Below are 19,554 nucleotides of genomic sequence, written 5' to 3' on the forward strand. Positions count from 1 at the left end.
GCAGGGAGAAGGGGGGAAGAGGGGTGAGGCGGGGCGGTACAAAGGTGAGGCTGTGACTCTCAGGCTCAGCAGAACAGATAACCAGCACCTTCATTTCGTGCACACCTCGGGCCACGTCCCTGCCGCTGTCCCGGCCCTGGAGCCTGCTCTGCCCCAGCCCCCTGCCCGCTGGGCCCATGCAGCTGCTGTGTTTCCTCGGCTTCCTCTGGATGCTCAAGGCCTCCCCAGGGGCCACAGGTGAGGGGGAGAGGCGGGAGGGGCCGGAGAGAAGCTCCTGATGTGATTGATGTTCCAGGGGAGGGGACGGGCAGGTGGCTCTGAGGCCTGGGGAGGCGGGATAAGGAGGGGCTGCTTGGTGTTCTGTGTGCAGGGAGAACCCAGGCCTGGCCTGGGGGCCGGGGGCATGAGGAGGGGTTTCTCAGAGCTCCAGGTGTAGGGAAAAGCCAGGTTGGGAAGGAGCGAGGGAGCCAGGTCCCCGCTGCCACTCTCCGCCATGCATTGGGCAGGTTGCAGGGGCTGCGACCCGACCTGTATGGCAGATGCAGGGCGGAAGGTGGGGGTTACGTCTTCCCGGAGCAGTGCCCTTCCTGCCTTGACTCCTTGTCACCCGCCTCACGCCCCCAGCCCCAGCGCCCCCTCCACACTGGCCTCCCCTCCTTGATAGACTTCTGTGTCAGGGGACAGCTGTTGGCACCAGAGCTGGGGTGGGCAGCTTCTAAAGTCCACTTCACTTCCAAGGGTGCATCTGAGCTGACCCGGCGTGGGGTCCCCGGCTTCTCTCTTCCACCCTGCGGGGACACCCCCCACTCCTCTGTGCTTCCCTTCTCTCTCCCTCCAGTGTCTCTTCTGATCCCAGATCCCAGGCTGTCCACCCTAGAGGCCCATGAGTCCCCTTCTCAGTCACCTCCAGGGCCACGTCCAGAGTCAATGACTGTAGCCTGGGGGTTCTCATACCCCTGACCTCACTTTCCTGACACCCGAGAGCTAGGCTGGGACGTGACACCCCAGCTCTCAGCCACAAGATGTGCTGTGCCTGAGGTGAGGGGCAGGAGGTCGGTACTTCCCACTTCCCATCTGCTGGGGCTGCCTGTCTTGCTTGTCCCCGACATCCCCGACAGGCAGATCTCTGATCTGAAGTCTCACCATTGTGAAATAGGTTGAAATCCACAGGCCGGGGTTCATGCTTGTAAACTAATGAATCCTATGGCCGAAACAGAATTGGTGTAGAAAAATACATCTTTTCTCTTGGACACAGAATCTTGCTCTGTCACCCAGGCTGGAGTGCAGTGGCACAATCTCAGCTCACTGCAACCTCCGCCTTTCGGGTTCCAGCGAGTCTTCTGCCTCAGCCTCCTGAGTAGCTGGGATTACAGGCGCCCGTCACCACACCTGGCTATTTTTGTATTTTTAGTAGAGGTGAGATTTCACCATCTTAGTCAGGCTGGTCTCCAACTCCTGATCTCGTGATCTGCCCGCCTCGGTCTCTGAAAGTGCTGGGATTACAGGCGTGAGCCACCGCGCCTGGCCCAAGATTATGTCTATTTTTGAGGTGAACACTCACCGCTAAGCCTTAAGGTCTCTGGAACTCACTCCTCACTACCAACGTGGCTCTTTCTGGAAGTTTCCTTCTCCATCCTGTCTCTCCGCCTCTCCGTGTGGTCCCCACTCCATGCCCTTTGGTGTCATTAGCACGTGAGCTGAGCCTCTTTTTCTCCTTGGTGTTCTCTGTGCAGGTTTGTTTCGTTTTTGAGATGGAGTCTTGCTCTGTGGCCTGGGTTGGAGTGCAGTGGTGCAATCATGGCTCCCTGCAGCCTCTGCCTCCGGGTTCAAGTAATTCTCCTGCCTCAGGAGGTGCACGCCAACACATCTGGCTTGTTAGTATTATTATTATTATTGTTTTAGTAGAGATGGGGTTTCACCATGTTGGCCAGACTGGTCTTGAACTCCTGACCTCAAGTGATCACCTGTCTCAGCCTCAGAAAGTGCTGGGATGACAGGCATGAGCCACCTGGGTGGTCTTTGTGCAGTGTTCTGTCTCCTGGTTTCTGTGATGCGCCTGCTCCCAGGAAATAGTGTGTTTTCTCTTTTTCTCTTTGAAAGCGAGAGTCACCCCAGAGAGCAGCAGGGTGTGGGGAGAAGCAGAGGTGTGAGCAGAGGCTAATGGGAGGACAGGAGGACTCCAGGCAGTGGCAGGGGGAGGAGAGAAAGGGGCAGAGGGAGGAGGGTCTCAGGTGTGTCCAGTAAAGGGAAGGGAGGGAGGGAGGCTCTGCCAAGCTCCGCTATCCCAGGACAGGAGGACTGGTCCTGACGAGGCCAAGGCCAGGTGAGGGATGAGGGTTCTCACGCCCCATTGTCCCCCTGGGAGCAGACAGGCAGGGAGCTCCAGCACCCCACAGCGCCCAGCTCCAAGCTGCCTCCCATGCAGGAGTGAGCTGTGGCATGTCCTGCCCTCTGTGATGCTGGCTGGAAAATGGGTGAGTGGGAGCTTACTTGGTGGGATGTGACAGCATGACCCACCGGCTTACCCGTGGATTCCTCTGCTCTGCCGCCAATGCAGGACCTGTATCCACGGCCACATCTATCTCTCCCGTGCCTTTCCCCACCGCGGAAGCAGCCCATGCCGCGCTCAGCAATTCTCCACACTCCAAAGGCGCGGCTGGGCGGCCACTCGGTGTCCCCCAGATCGCCTCTCCCGCTCCAGGCCACAGGGAAAATGCACGTATGACTCGCACTACCTCCCCCCATGACACACCCATCCCCGAAACATTGCTCAGTTCTCCAGTCAGTTCCAACACCTCCACCACCCCGGCCTCCAAGTTTGCCTTCAAGGTTGAAACCAGTCCACCCACTGTCTTGGTCTATGCGGCCACCACTGAGTGCGCGTATCCAACGAGCTTTATAATCACCGTCTCCCACCCCACCTCCATCTGTGTGACCACGACGCAGGTGGCCTTCACCAGCTCTTACACCCCCACTCCCGAGACGCAGACGCCAGTGGCCACCGTCACCAGCACTTACCCTATTACCACTACCGAGGAAGGAACGTCAGCGGTGACCTCTTCTCCCTCTATCACCACGGCAAGGGAAACTCCCACAGTGATGGTGCCACCCTCCTCCTCTGTCTCAGCCACACACACGGCCTTCCACACTACGATCTCCTCTACAACTAGAACCACAGAAAGGACGACCCTGCCCACTGGAAGCGTCCATACGACCCTGTCCCCAACTCCCGTGTTTACGCCCCTCACAACAGCAGTGACTTCTACCACCCCCATCACTTCCTCAACCACTTCCACAAAGACAGTGACTTCCATGACAACTATGGCCTCTCAGCCCACAGCCACTAATATGTTATCAACACTCACCAGCAGCATTTTATCTTCCACACCTGTCCCGAGCACAGAAACGATCACCAGTCATACCACAAACACCACCCCTCCATCTACCTTGGTGACCACACTCCCCACTACCATCACCAGGTCTACACCTACACCTGAGATCACCCACCCTACTTTTCCCACTAGCACTGTCCCAGACTCCACGACCAAAATCACCTTTTCCACAAGTACAACAGGTATATTGTCCACCACTATTACTCTCCCACCCACCTCTTCTGTGCTCCGGACCACAGAAACAGCCACGACTCCTACAACAAACTTGTTCACCACCATCACTGAGATCACATCCCACAGTACCTCTAGCTTCACTTCTTCAATCACCAGCACTGAGACCACCTCACACAGTACTCCCAGCTTCACCTCTTCAATCACCAGCACCAAGACAACCTCACACAGTACTCCCAATGTCACCTCTTCAGTCCTCACCACCGAGACCACCTCACACAGTACTCCCAATTTCACCTCTTCAATCACCAGCACCGAGACCACCTCACACAGTACTCCCAGCTTCACTTCTTCAATCACCAGCACTGAGACCACCTCACCCAGTACTCCCAATTTCACCTCTTCAATCACCAGCACCAAGACCACCTCACACAGTACTCCCAGCTTCACTTCTTCAATTACCAGCACCGAGACAACCTCACACAGTACTCCCAATGTCACCTCTTCAGTCCTCACCACCGAGACCACCTCACACAGTACTCCCAATTTCACCTCTTCAATCACCAGCACCGAGACCACCTCACACAGTACTCCCAGCTTCACTTCTTCAATCACCAGCACTGAGACCACCTCACCCAGTACTCCCAATTTCACCTCTTCAATCACCAGCACCAAGACCACCTCACACAGTACTCCCAGCTTCACTTCTTCAATTACCAGCACCGAGACAACCTCACACAGTACTCCCAATGTCACCTCTTCAGTCCTCACCACCGAGACCACCTCACACAGTACTCCCAATTTCACCTCTTCAATCACCAGCACCGAGACCACCTCACACAGTACTCCCAGCTTCACTTCTTCAATCACCAGCACTGAGACCACCTCACCCAGTACTCCCAATTTCACCTCTTCAATCACCAGCACCAAGACCACCTCACACAGTACTCCCAGCTTCACTTCTTCAATTACCAGCACCGAGACAACCTCACACAGTACTCCCAATGTCACCTCTTCAGTCCTCACCACCGAGACCACCTCACACAGTACTCCCAATTTCACCTCTTCAATCACCAGCACCGAGACCACCTCACACAGTACTCCCAGCTTCACTTCTTCAATCACCAGCACTGAGACCACCTCACCCAGTACTCCCAATTTCACCTCTTCAATCACCAGCACCAAGACCACCTCACACAGTACTCCCAGCTTCACTTCTTCAATTACCAGCACCGAGACAACTTCACACAGTACTCCCAATGTCACCTCTTCAGTCCTCACCCTTGAGACCACCTCACACAGTACTCCCAATTTCACCTCTTCAATCACCAGCACTGAGACCACCTCACACAGTACTCCCAGCTTCACTTCTTCAATCACCAGCACTGAGACCACCTCACCCAGTACTCCCAATTTCACCTCTTCAATCACCAGCACCAAGACCACCTCACACAGTACTCCCAGCTTCACTTCTTCAATTACCAGCACCGAGACAACCTCACACAGTACTCCCAATGTCACCTCTTCAGTCCTCACCACCGAGACCACCTCACACAGTACTCCCAATTTCACCTCTTCAATCACCAGCACCGAGACCACCTCACACAGTACTCCCAGCTTCACTTCTTCAATCACCAGCACTGAGACCACCTCACCCAGTACTCCCAATTTCACCTCTTCAATCACCAGCACCAAGACCACCTCACACAGTACTCCCAGCTTCACTTCTTCAATTACCAGCACCGAGACAACCTCACACAGTACTCCCAATGTCACCTCTTCAGTCCTCACCCTTGAGACCACCTCACACAGTACTCCCAATTTCACCTCTTCAATCACCAGCACTGAGACCACCTCACACAGTACTCCCAGCTTCACTTCTTCAATCACCAGCACTGAGACCACCTCACCCAGTACTCCCAATTTCACCTCTTCAATCCCCACCACCGAGACCACCTCACACAGTACTCCCAGCTTCACTTCTTCAATCATCAGCACTGAGACAACCTCATACAGTACTCCCAGTGTCACCTCTTCAATCCCCACCACCGAGACCACCTCACACAGTACTCCCAATTTCACCTATTCAATCACCAGCACTGAGACCACCTCACACAGTACTCCCAGCTTCACTTCTTCAATCACCAGCACTGAGACCACCTCACCCAGTACTCCCAATTTCACCTCTTCAATCACCAGCACCGAGACCACCTCACAGAGCACTCCCAGCTTCACTTCTTCAATCACCAGCACTGAGACAACCTCACACAGTACTTCCAGTTTTACTTCTTCAATCCCCAACTCCAAAATCACCTCACACAGTACTCCCAGCTTCACCTCTTCAATCACCAGCACCATGACCACCTCACACAGTACTCCCAGTGTCACCTCTTCAATCCCCACCACCAAGACCACCTCATGCAGTACTCCCAATTTTACCTCTTCAATCACCAGCACTGAGACCACCTCACCCAGTACTCCCAATTTCACCTCTTCAATCCCCACCACCGAGACCACCTCACACAGTAATCCCAGCTTCACTTCTTCAATTACCAGCACTGAGACCACCTCACATAGTACTCCCAGTGTCACCTCTTCAATCCCCACTACCGAGACCACCTCACACAGTACTCTGAGCATCACCTCTTCAATCTCTACCACTGAGACCACCTCACACAGTACTCCCAGCTTCACCTCTTCAATCTTCACCACAGAGACCACCTCACACGGTACTCCCAGGTTCACCTCTTCAATCCCCACTACTGAGACCAGAGAGACCACAGAGACCACCTCACACAGTACTCCCAGCTTCACCTCTTCAATCACCAGCACCGACACGATCTCACACAGTACTCCCATATTCCCCTCTTCAATCCCCACCACTGAGACCACCTCACACAGTACTCCCAGATTCACTTCTTCAATCACCAGCACCGAGACCACCTCAGCCAGTACTCCCAGCATCACCTCTTCAATCTCCACCACTGAGACCACCTCACACAGTACTCCCAGCTTCACCTCTTCAATCTTCACCACAGAGACCACCTCACACAGTACTCCCAGGTTCACCTCTTCAATCCCCACCACTGAGACCACAGAGACCACAGAGATTGCCTCACACAGTACCCCCAGCTTCACCTCTTCACTCACCAGCACCGAGATGATCTCACACAGTACTCCCATATTCACCTCTTCAATCCCCAGCACTGAGATCACCTCACACAGTACTTCCAGCTTCATCTCTTCAATCTTCACCACAGAGACTACCTCACACAGTACTCCCAATTTCACCTCTTCAATCACCAGCACTGAGGCCACCTCACACAGTACTCCCGGCTTCACTTCTTCAATCACCAGCACTGAGACCACCTCACACAGTACTCCCAGCTTCACCTCTTCAATCTTCACCACAGAGACCACCTCACACAGTACTCCCAGGTTCATTTCTTCAATCCCCACCACTGAGACCACAGAGGCCACAAAAACCACCTCACACAGTACTCCCAGCTTCACCTCTTCAATCACTAGCACCAAGATGATCTCAGACAGTACTCCCATATTCACCTCTTTAATCCCCACCACTGAGACCACCTCACACAGTACTCCCAGCTTCACCTCTTCAATCACCAGCACTGAGACCACAGCACACAGTACTCCCAGCTTGACTTCTTCAATCACCAGCACTGAGACCACCTCACCCAGTACTCCCAATTTCACCTCTTCAATCACGAGCACTGAGACCTCACACAGTACTCCCAGCTTCACTTCTTCAATCACCAGCACCGAGACCACCTCACATAGTACTCCCAGTATCACCTCTTCAATCCCCACCACCGAGACCACATCACACACTACTCCCAGCTTCACCTCTTCAATCCCCAGCACTGAAACCACCTCACCCAGTACTCTGAATTTCACCTCTTCAATCACAAGCACTGAGACCACCTCACACAGTACTCCCAGCTTCACCTCTTCAATATTCACCACAGAGACCACCTCAAACAGCAGTCCCAGCTTCACCTCTTCAATACCCAACACTGACTTCACCTCACACAGCACTCCCATCTTCACCTCTTCAATGCCTACCACTGAAGCCACCTCACACAGTACTTCCAGCTTTACCTCTTCAATACCCAACACTGAGAGCACCACACACAGCACTCCCAGCTTCACCTCTTCAATCCAAACCACCAAGACCACCTTACACACTACTACAAGCTTCACCTCTTCAATATTCACCACCAAGACCACCTCACACAATACACCCAGCGTCACCTATTCAATCTTCTCCACTGAGACCACTTCAAACAGTACTCCCAGCTTCACTTCTTCAATCCCCACCACTAGGACCACCTCAGGCAGTACTCTCAGCTTTACCTCTTCAATCTCCACCACAGAGACCACCTCACACAGTACTACCAGCTTCACCTCTTCAATCCCCACCACACAGACCACCTCACACAGCACTCCCAGCTTCACCTCTTCAATCCCCACCATAGAGACTACCTCACACACTACTCCCAGTTTCACCTCTTCAATCTTCACCATTGTGACCACCTCACACAGTCCTCCCAGCTCTACTTCTTCAATAGCCACCACTGAGACCACCTCACACAGTACTCCCAGCTTCACCTCTTCAATCTTCACCACAGAGACAACCTCAAACAGTACTCGCAACTTCACTTCTTCAATCCTCACCACCGAGACCACCTTACTGAGTACTCCCAGCTTCACGTCTACAATCTTTACCACCGAGAACACTTTACACACTACTTCCAGCTTCACCCCATCAATAGCTGCCACCGAGACCCCCTCACACTGTACTCCCAGCGTTACCTCTTCAATCCCAACCACCAAGACCACCTCACACAGTACTCCCACTTTCACCTCTTCAATTCCTACCACCGAGACAACCTCACATAGTATTCCCCGCTTCACCTCTTCAATCTTCACTACCCAGACCACATCACACAGTACTCCAAGCTTTACCTCTTCAATCCTTACCACAAAGACCACCTCACACAGTACTCCAAGCTTCACCTCTTCCATCCCCACCACTGTGACCACCTCACACAGAACTCCCAGCTCCACCTCTTCCATCCCTACCAGTGAGACCACCTCACGTAGTATTCCTAGCTTCACCTCTTCAATCCCCACCTCTGAGATCACCTCAAATACTACTCCCACCTTCACCTCTTCAATACCCACTGCCAAGATCACCTCACGCAGTACTCCCAACTTCATGTCTTCAAACCCCACCACTGAGACCACCTCATATAGTACTCCTAGCTTCACCTCTTCAATCCAAACAACCGAGACCACCCCACACAGTTCTCCCATCTTCACCTCTTTAATCCCCACAACTGAGACTGCATCACAAAGTACTCCCAGGTTCACCTCTTCAATCCCTACCACCGAGACAACCTCACACACTACTCCCGGCTTCACCTCTTCAATCTCCACCACTGAGACCACCTCACACAGTACTCCCAGCTTCACCTCGTCAGTCACCAAAACCAAGACCACTTTACACACTACATACAGCTTTACCTCTCCAACAACCACCGAGTCTACCTCACACAGTACTCCGAGCTTCACCTCTTCAATCCCCACCACTGAGACCACCTCACACAGTACTCCCAGCATCACCTCTTCAATCCCCACTACCGAGACCACCTCGGGCAGTACTCCCAGCTTCACTTCTTCAATCCCCACCTCCAAGACCACATCCCACATCACTGCCAGTTTCACCTCTTTGATCCCCACCACCTACACCACATCACACAGTACTTACAGCTTCACCTCTTCAGTCCCCATCACTGAGACCACTTCACATAGTACTCCCAGTTTCACCTCTTCAATCCCCATGACTGAGACCATGTCACACAGCATTCCCAGCTTCACCTGTTCAGTCGGCACCACAGACACCACCTCACACAGTACTCCCAGTTTCACCTCTTCAATCCCCACCACTGCAACCATCTCACACAGTATTCCCAGCTTCACCTGTTCAATCTTCACCACTGACACCACCTCACAAACTACTCCCAGCTTCACTTCTTCAGTCCCCACCACTGAGACCATCTCACACACTACTACCAGCGACACCTCTTCAATCCCCATCACTGACACCACCTCACACAGTACTAGCTTCACCTCTTCAATCTTCACTACAGAGACCACCTCACACAGCACTCCCAACTTCATCTCTTCAATCGCCACCACTGAGACAACCACCCACACTACTCCCAGTTTCACCTCTTCAATATTCACAACTGGAAGCACCTTACACACTACTTCCATATTTACCACGTCAATAGCCACCACCAAGACCAGCTCACACACTACTCCCAGCTTCACCTCTTCAATCACCACAGCCAGAACCCCTGCACACACTATACCCACCTTTACCACTTCAACAACCACCTTCGAGACCACCTCACAAAGTACTCCCAACTTCACAACATTCCCCACCACCGAAACCACCACACACAATACTCCCAGCTTCACCTCTTCAATACCCACCACCGAGACGACCTCACACAGTACTTGGAGCTTCACCTCTTTAATTCCCACCGCGATGACCACCTCACACCGCACTCCCAGCTTCACCTCTTCAATATCCACCACTGAGACCACCTCACACAGTACTCCCAGCTTCATCTCTTCAATTTTCACCACAGAGACTACCTCAAACACTACTCCTAGCTTCACCTTTCCAATCTTCACCTCCCAGAGAACCTCACACAGTAGTCCCAGCTTTACCTTTTCAATCCACACCACCAGGACCACCTCACACAGTACTCTCAACTTCACTTCTTCAATTCCTACCACCGAGACCACCTCAGGCAGTACTCTCAGCTTTACCTCTTCAATCCCAACCACAGAGACCACCTTTCACACTACTTCCAGCTTCACTTCTTCAATACCAACCACCAAGACCACCTCACACAGTACTCCAACCGTCACCTCTTCAATCCCCACGACTATGACCACCTCACACAGTACTCCCAGCTTCACCTCTTCTATAGTCACCACCAAGACCAACTTACACAGTACTCCCAGTTTCACCTCCTCAATTTTCACAGCAGAAACCACATTACATACTACTTCCAGCCTCAGCTCTTCAATCCCCACCACCAAGACAACCTCACACAGCACTTCCAGCTTCACCTCTTCAAAACCCACCACAGAGACCACCCCACACACCACTCCCAGCATCACCACTCCAATCCTCACCACCAAGACAACCTTTCACACGACTTCTAGCTTCACCTCTCCAATCCCCACCACAGAGACCACCTCACACACTAGTCCTAGCTTCACCTCTTCAATCTTCACCACCGAGACAATTTCACACAGTACTCCCAGGTTCACCTTTTCAATCCCCACCACCGGGACCACGTCACACAGTACTCCCAGCTTCACTTCTTCAATCCTCACCACCGAGACCACCTCAGGCAGTACTCCCACCTTTACTTCTACAATCCCCACTGCAAAGACCACCTCTCACACTACTCCCAGCTTCACCTCTTCAATACGCACCAGCAAGACCACCTCACACAGTACTCCCAGTTTCACTTCTGCAATTCTTACCACCGAGACCACCTTACACACTACTTCCAGCTTCAGTTCTTCAATCCCCACAACCGAGACGACTTCACAAAGTACTCCCAGCTTCACCTCTTTGAAATCCACCACGGAGAACACCCCACACACTACTCCAAGTGTCAGCTGTTCAATCCCCACGACCAAGACAACCTCACACACTACTTCCAGCTTCACCTCTCCAATCCCCACCATAGAGGCCACCTCAAACACTACTCCTAGCTTCACCTCTTCAATACCCACCACCGAGAGCACCTCACTCAGTACTCCAAGTGTCTCCTCCTCATTCCCCACCACTATGACCACCTCACACAGTACTCTAAGCTTCACCTCTTCAATACCCACTACTGAGACCACCTCACAGAGTACTCCCAGTTTCACTTCTTCAATCCCCACCACCGAGACCACCTCAGGCAGTACTCCCAGCTTTACCTCTTCAATCCTCACCACAGAGGCCACCTCACACAGAACACCCAGCTTCACCTCTTCAATCCCGACCACTGAGACCACCTCACGCAGTACTCCCAGATTCACCTCTTCAAAACCCACCACAGAGACCACCCCACAAACTACTTCCAGCGTCACCTCTCCAATCCTCACCACCAAGACAACCTCACACACGACTTCTAGCTTCACCTCTCCAATCCCCACCACAGAGACCACCTCACACACTAGTCCTAGCTTCACCTCTTCAATCTTCACCAGTGAGACAATCTCACACAGTACTCCCAGGTTCACCTTTTCAATCCCCACCACCGGAACCACGTCACACAGTACTCCCAGCTTCACTTCTTCAAACCTCACCACCGAGACCACCTCAGGCAGTACTCCCACCTTTACCTCTACAATCCCTACCACAGAGACCACCTCTCACACTACTCCCAGCTTCACCTCTTCAATATCCACCACTGAGACAACCTCATACACTACTTCCAACTTCACCTCTTCAATACCCACCACCAAGACCATCTCACACAGTACTCCCAGTTTCACTTCTTCAATACCCACCACAGAGACCACCTCTAACACTACTCCTAGTTTCACCTCTTCAATACCCACCACCGAGACCACCTCACACAGTACTCCAACCGTCACCTCTTCAATCCCCACGACTATGACCACCTCACACAGTACTCCCAGCTTCACCTCTTCAAAACCCACCACAGAGACCACCCCACACACTACTCCCAGCGTCACCTCTCCAATCCTCACTACCGAGACAACATTTCACACGACTTCTAGCTTCACCTCTCCAATCCCCACCACAGAGACCACCTCACACACTAGTCCTAGCTTCACCTCTTCAATCTTCACCACTGAGACAATCTCACACAGTACTCCCAGGTTCACCTTTTCAATCCCCACCACCGGGACCACGTCACACAGTACTCCCAGCTTCACTTCTTCAATCTTCACCACCGAGACCACCTCAGGCAGTACTCCCAGCTTTACTTCTACAATCCCCACCGCAAAGACCAACTCTCACGCTACTCCCAGCTTCACCTCTTCAATACCCACCACCAAGACAACCTCACACACTACTTCCAGCTTCACCTCTTCAATACCCACCAGCAAGACCACCTCAAACAGTACTCCCAGTTTCACTACTTCAATCCCCACCACCGAGACCACCTCAGGCAGTACTCCCAGCTTTACCTCTTCAATCCCCACGACCGAGACCACAGTACACAGTACTCCCAGCTTCACCTCTTCAATAGCCACCACTGAGACCACCTCACACAGTACTACTGGCCTTACCTCTTCAATCTTCACAACCGAGACCACCTTACACACTACTTCCAGCTTCAGTTCTTCAATCCCCACAACGGAGACGATCTCACAAAGTACTCCCAGCTTCACCTCTTTGAAACCCACCACGGAGACCACCCCACACACTACTCCAAGTGTCAGCTGTTCAATCCCCACGACCAAGACAACCTCACACACTACTTCCAGCTTCACCTCTCCAATCCCCACCACAGAGGCCACCTCAAACACTACTCCTAGCTTCACCTCTTCAATACCCACCACCGAGAGCACCTCACTCAGTACTCCAAGTGTCTCCTCCTCATTCCCCACCACTATGACCACCTCACAGAGTACTCCCAGTTTCACCTCTTCAATACCCACTACCGAGACCACCTCACAGAGTACTCCCAGTTTCACTTCTTCAATCCCCACCACCGAGACCACCTCAGGCAGTATTCCCAGCTTTACCTCTTCAATCCTCACCACAGAGGCCACCTCACACAGAACACCCAGCTTCACCTCTTCAATCCCGACCACTGAGACCACCTCACACAGTACTCCCAGCTTCACCTCTTCAAAACGCACCATAGAGACCACCCCACAAACTACTCCCAGTGTCACCTCTCCAATCCTCACCACCAAGACAACCTCACACACGACTTCTAGTTTCACCTCTCCAATCCCCACCACAGAGACCCCCTCACACACTCGTCCTAGCTTTACTTCTTCAATCTTCACCACCGAGACAATCTCACACAGTACTCCCAGGTTCACCTTTTCAATCCCCACCACCGGAACCACGTCACACAGTACTCCCAGCTTCACTTCTTCAAACTTCACCACCGAGACCACCTCAGGCAGTACTCCCACCTTTACCTCTACAATCCCTACCACAGAGACCACCTCTCACACTACTCCCAGCTTCACCTCTTCAATATCCACCACTGAGACAACCTCATACACTACTTCCAACTTCACCTCTTCAATACCCACCACCAAGACTATCTCACACAGTACTCCCAGTTTCACTTCTTCAATACCCACCACAGAGACCACCTCTAACACTACTCCTAGTTTCACCTCTTCAATACCCACCACCGAGACCACCTCACACAGTACTCCAACCGTCACCTCTTCAATCCCCACGACTATGACCACCTCACACAGTACTCCCAGCTTCACCTCTTCAAAACCCACCACAGAGACCACCCCACACACTACTCCTAGCGTCACCTCTCCAATCCTCACCACCAAGACAACCTTTCACACGACTTCTAGCTTCACCTCTCCAATCCCCACCACAGAGACCACCTCACACACTAGTCCTAGCTTCACCTCTTCAATCTTCACCACTGAGACAATTTCACACAGTACTCCCAGGTTCACCATTTCAATCCCCACCACCGGGACCACGTCACACAGTACTCCCAGCTTCACTTCTTCAATCCTCACCACCGAGACCACCTCAGGCAGTACTCCCAGCTTTACTTCTACAATCCCCACCGCAAAGACCACCTCTCACGCTACTCCCAGCTTCACCTCTTCAATACCCACCACCAAGACAACCTCACACACTACTTCCAGCTTCACCTCTTCAATACCCACCAGCAAGACCACCTCACACAGTACTCCCAGTTTCACTCCTTCAATCCCCACCACCGAGACCTCCTCAGGCAGTACTCCCAGCTTTACCTCTTCAATCCCCACGACCGAGACCACAGTACACAGTACTCCCAGCTTTACTTCTTCAATAGCCACCACTGAGACCACCTCACACAGTACTACCGGCCTTACCTCTTCAATCTTCACAACCGAGACCACCTTACACACTACTTCCAGCTTCAGTTCTTCAATCCCCACAACCGAGACGATCTCACAAAGTACTCCCAGCTTCACCTCTTTGAAATCTACCACGGAGACCACCCCACACACTACTCCAAGTGTCAGCTGTTCAATCCCCACGACCAAGACAACCTCACACACTACTTCCAGCTTCACCTCTCCAATCCCCACCATAGAGGCCACCTCAAACACTACTCCTAGCTTCACCTCTTCAATACCCACCACCGAGAGCACCTCACTCAGTACTCCAAGTGTCTCCTCCTCATTCCCCACCACTATGACCACCTCACACAGTACTCTAAGCTTCACCTCTTCAATACCCACTACTGAGACCACCTCACAGAGTACTCCCAGTTTCACTTCTTCAATCCCCATCACCAAGACCACCTCAGGCAGTACTTCCAGCTTTACCTCTTCAATCCTCACCACAGAGACCACCTCACACAGTACACTCAGCTTCACCTCTTCAATCCCGACCACTGAGACCACCTCACACAGTACTCCTAGCTTCACTTCCTCAATCCCGACCACTGAGACCACCTCACACAGTACTCCCAGCTTCACCTCTTCAACAGTCACTACCCAGACCACCTCACACAGTACTCCCAGCTTCACCTCTTCAATACCCACCACCAAGATCACATCACACAGCACTCTCAGCTTCACCTCTTCAATACTCACCACCGAGGCCACCTCACAGAGTACTCCCAGCTTCACTTCCTCAATCTCGACCACTAAGACTACCTCATACAGTACTCCCAGCTTCACTTCTTCAATAGCCACCACCAAGGCCACCTCACAGAGTACTCCGAGCCTCACCTCTTCAATATCTACCACTGAGACCACCTCACAGAGTACTCCCAGCTTCACTTCTTTAATTCCCACCACTGAGACCACCTTTCATGGTACTTCCGGCTTCACCTCTTCAATCCCCACCACCAAGACCACCTCACGCACTACTTTCAACTTCACTTCTTCAATCCGCACCACAGAGACCACCTCTCACACTACTCCCAGCTTCACCTTCTCAATACCCACCATAGAGACCACCTCATGGAGCACTCGCAGCTTCACTTCCTCAATCCCCACCACTGAGACCACCTCACACAGTACTCCCAGCTTCACCTCTTCAATAGTCACCACCAAGACCACCTCACGCAGTACTCCCAGCTTCACTTCTTCAATCCCCACCACTGAGACCACCTCACACAGTACTCCCAGTATCACCTCTTCAATCCCCACCACCGAGATGACCTCACACACTACACCCAGCTTCACCTCTTCAATCCCCACCACTGAGACCACCTCCCACAGTACTCCCAGCATCACCTCTTCAATCCCCACCACCAAGACAACCTCACACACTACTTCCAGCTTCACCTCTTCAATCATCACCACAGAGACCACCCCTCACGGTCCTACCAGTTTTACCTCTTCAATTCCCACCGCCGATACGACCACATACAGTACTCCCAGCTTCACCTCATCAATCATCACAACCGAGACCACTTCACACACTACACCCAGTGTTACCTCTTTAACAACCACCATCAACACCACCTCACACAATACTCCCAGTTTCACATCTTCAATCCCCACCACCACGACCAACTCATACACTACTCCCAGCTTCACCTCTTCAATTCCGACCACCAATATCACCTCACACAGTATTCCCAGCTTCACTTCTTCAATTCCTACCACAGACACAACCTCATACAGTATTCCCCTCTTCACCTCTTCAATCTTCACTACCAAGACCACATCACAACGTACTCCCAGCTTCACCTCTTCAATCATCACAACCAAGGCCACTTCACACACTACACCCAGCTCTACCTCTTCAACAATCACCATCAAGACCACCTCACAAAATACCCCCAGCTTCACATCTTCAATCTCCACCATGGAGAGCACCTCTTATACTACTCCCAGCTTCACCTCTTCAATCCTCACCACCATGACCAGCTCACACAGCACTCCCAGCTTCACCTATTCAATACCCACCACCGAGAACACATCACAGAGTACTCCTAGCTTCACTTCTTCAATCCGCACCACCGAAACCACCTCACACACTACACCCAGCTTCACCTCTTCAATCTTAACCACCATGACCAACTCACACAGCACTCCCAGCTTTACCTCTTCATTACTCACCACCAAGAACACCTCACAGAGTACTCCCATCTTTACCTCTTCATTGCCCACCACCAAGAACACCTCACAGAGTACTCCCATCTTTACCTCTTCATTAACCACCACCAAGAACACCTCACAGGGTACTCCCATCTTTACCTCTTCATTACCCACCACCAAGAACACCTCACAGAGTACTCCCAGCTTCACTTCCTCAATCCCGACCATTGAGACCACCTCACACATTACTCCCAGCTTCACCTCTTCAATAGTCACCACCAAGACCACCTCACAGAGTACTCCCAGCTTTACCTCTTCAATCCGCACCACCGAGACCACCTCACACAGCATTCCCAGCTTCACCTCTTTAATACCCACCACCAAGACCACCTCACACAGCACTCTCAGCTTCACATCTTCAATACCCACCACTGAGACCACCTCACAAAGTACTCCCAGCTTCACTTCCTCAATCCTGACCACTGAGACCACCTCACATAGTACTCCCAGCTTCAACTCTTCAATACCCACCACTGATACCACCATAGACAGTACTCCCAGCTTCATCTCTTCAATAGCCACCACTGAGGCCACCTTACAGAGTACTCCTAGTTTCACCTCTTCAGTCTTTACAACCGAGACCACTGTATACACCACTACCAGCTTCAGTTCTTCAATCCCCACCACTGAGACAACCTCACACAGTACTCCCAGCTTTACCTATCCAATCCCCACCACAGAGACCACCTCTCACACTACTCCCAGCTTCACCTCTTCAGTACCCACCACAGAGACTACATCACACAGTACTCCCAGCTTCACCTCTGCAATCTTCACCACAGAGACCACCTCACTTAGTACTCCCCACTTTACCTCTTCAATTCCTACAACTGAGACAACCTCACACAGTACTCTCAGCTTCACCTCTTCAATCATCACAACTAAGACCACTCCACCCACTACACCCAGCTTTTCCTCTTCAACATCCACCATCAAAACCACCTCCCACAGTACTCCCAGCTTCACCTCTTCAACCCCCACCACTGAGACCACCTCACACAGTACTCCCAGCATCACCTCTTCAATCCCCACCACGGAGATGACCTCACACGGTACTCCCAGCTTCACCTCTTCAATCCCCACCACTGACACCACCTCACACAGTACTCCCAGGTTCACCTCTTCAAGCCCCACCACCGAGACGACCTCACACAGTACTCCCAGCTTCACTTCTTCAATCCTCACCACCGAGACCACCTCAGGCAGTACTCCCACCTTTACTTCTACAATCCCCACCACAGATACCACCTCTCACACTACTCCCAGCTTCACCTCTTCAATACCCACCACTGAGACAACCTCATACACTACTTCCAACTTCACCCCTTCAATACCCACCACCAAGACCACCTCACACAGTACTCCCAGCTTCACTTCCTCAATCCCGACCACTGAGACCACCTCACACAGTACTCCCAGCTTCACCTCTTCAATAGTCTCTACTCAGACCACCTCATACAGTACTCCCAGCTTCACCTCTTCAATTCCCACCACCAAGACCACCTCACACAGCACTCCCAGCTTCACCTCTTCAATCCCCACCACCAAGATCACAACACACAGCACTCTCAGTTTCACCTCTTCAATCCCCACCACTGAGACGACCTCCCACAGTACTCCCAGCATCACCTCTTCAATCCCCACCACCGAGATGACCTCACACAGTACTCCCAGCTTCACTTCCTCAATCCCAACCACTGAGACCACCTCACACAGTACTCCCAGCTTCACCTCTTCAATAGTCACCACCAAGACCACCTCATGCAATACTACCAGCTTCACTTCAATCCCCGCCACCAAGACCACCTCACACAGTACTCCCAGCTTCACTTCTTCAATCCCCACCATCGAGATCACCTCACACAGCACTCTCAGCTTCACCTCTTCAATCCCCACCACCGAGATGACCTCACATGGTACTCCCAGCTTCACTTCTTCAGTCCCCACCACTGAGACCACCTCACACAGTACTCCCAGCATCACCTCTTCAATCCCCACCACCAAGATGACCTCACATGGTACTCCCAGCTTCACCTCTTCAATCCCCACCACTGAGACCACCTCACACAGTACTCCCAGCTTCAGTTCTTCAACCGCAACCTCCAAGACTACCTCACACAGTACTCTCAGCTTCACCTCTTCAATACCCACCACTAAGACCACCTCACACAGTACTCCCAGCTTCACCTCTTCAATCTCGACCACGAAGAGCCACCCACACAGTACTTATGGTTTCACTTCCTCAATCCCCACCACCGGTACCACCTCACACAGTAGTCCCAGCTTTACCTCTTCAAACCCCACCACTGAGACTACCTCACACACTAAGTCCAGCTTCACCTCTCCAATCATCACCATCGAGACCACCACACACACTACTGCTGGTTTTACCTCTTCAATCTTTACCACCGAGACCACCTTACTCTGTACTCCCAGCGTCACATCTTCAATCACCACAACTGAGACCATTTCACACACTACACCCAGCTTCACCTCTTCAATCACCACCACTGAGACCAGCACACAGAGTACTCCCTGCTACCCCTCTTCAATTCCTGCCACCGACACAACATTTCACATTACTCCCAGCTTC

General features: G+C 52.3%; 3 protein-coding genes across 3 annotated transcripts; all 3 read left to right on the forward strand.

Annotated features, from left to right (window-relative positions):
- The first annotated feature begins 176 nt into the window (after positions 1-176).
- Positions 177-11,393, forward strand: LOC120360365 (uncharacterized). The gene is made up of 10 exons (XM_074390359.1): positions 177-237; positions 2,558-4,824; positions 4,998-5,170; positions 5,631-6,626; positions 6,798-7,001; positions 7,173-7,516; positions 7,922-8,056; positions 8,363-9,502; positions 9,884-10,934; positions 11,024-11,393. Exons 1-10 carry the CDS (start codon positions 177-179, stop codon positions 11,391-11,393), a joined length of 6,741 nt encoding a protein of 2,246 aa, XP_074246460.1.
- A 76-nt stretch (positions 11,394-11,469) lies between these two features.
- Positions 11,470-14,198, forward strand: LOC141582442 (uncharacterized). The gene is made up of 4 exons (XM_074390360.1): positions 11,470-12,607; positions 12,697-12,855; positions 13,154-14,086; positions 14,176-14,198. Exons 1-4 carry the CDS (start codon positions 11,470-11,472, stop codon positions 14,196-14,198), a joined length of 2,253 nt encoding a protein of 750 aa, XP_074246461.1.
- Positions 14,199-15,306: 1,108 nt separating this feature from the next.
- Positions 15,307-19,424, forward strand: LOC141582443 (uncharacterized; the record flags this gene model as incomplete). Its single annotated transcript, XM_074390361.1, has 5 exons — positions 15,307-15,667; positions 15,806-16,346; positions 17,112-17,350; positions 18,203-19,219; positions 19,375-19,424. Coding segments are annotated over 5 exons (2,208 nt in total), but the record flags the coding sequence as incomplete, so codon positions are not given.
- Between the last annotated feature and the right edge of the window lie 130 nt (positions 19,425-19,554).

This window comes from Saimiri boliviensis, chromosome 20 (genome assembly GCF_048565385.1).
Source record: "Saimiri boliviensis isolate mSaiBol1 chromosome 20, mSaiBol1.pri, whole genome shotgun sequence".
Lineage (NCBI taxonomy): Eukaryota > Metazoa > Chordata > Mammalia > Primates > Cebidae > Saimiri > Saimiri boliviensis.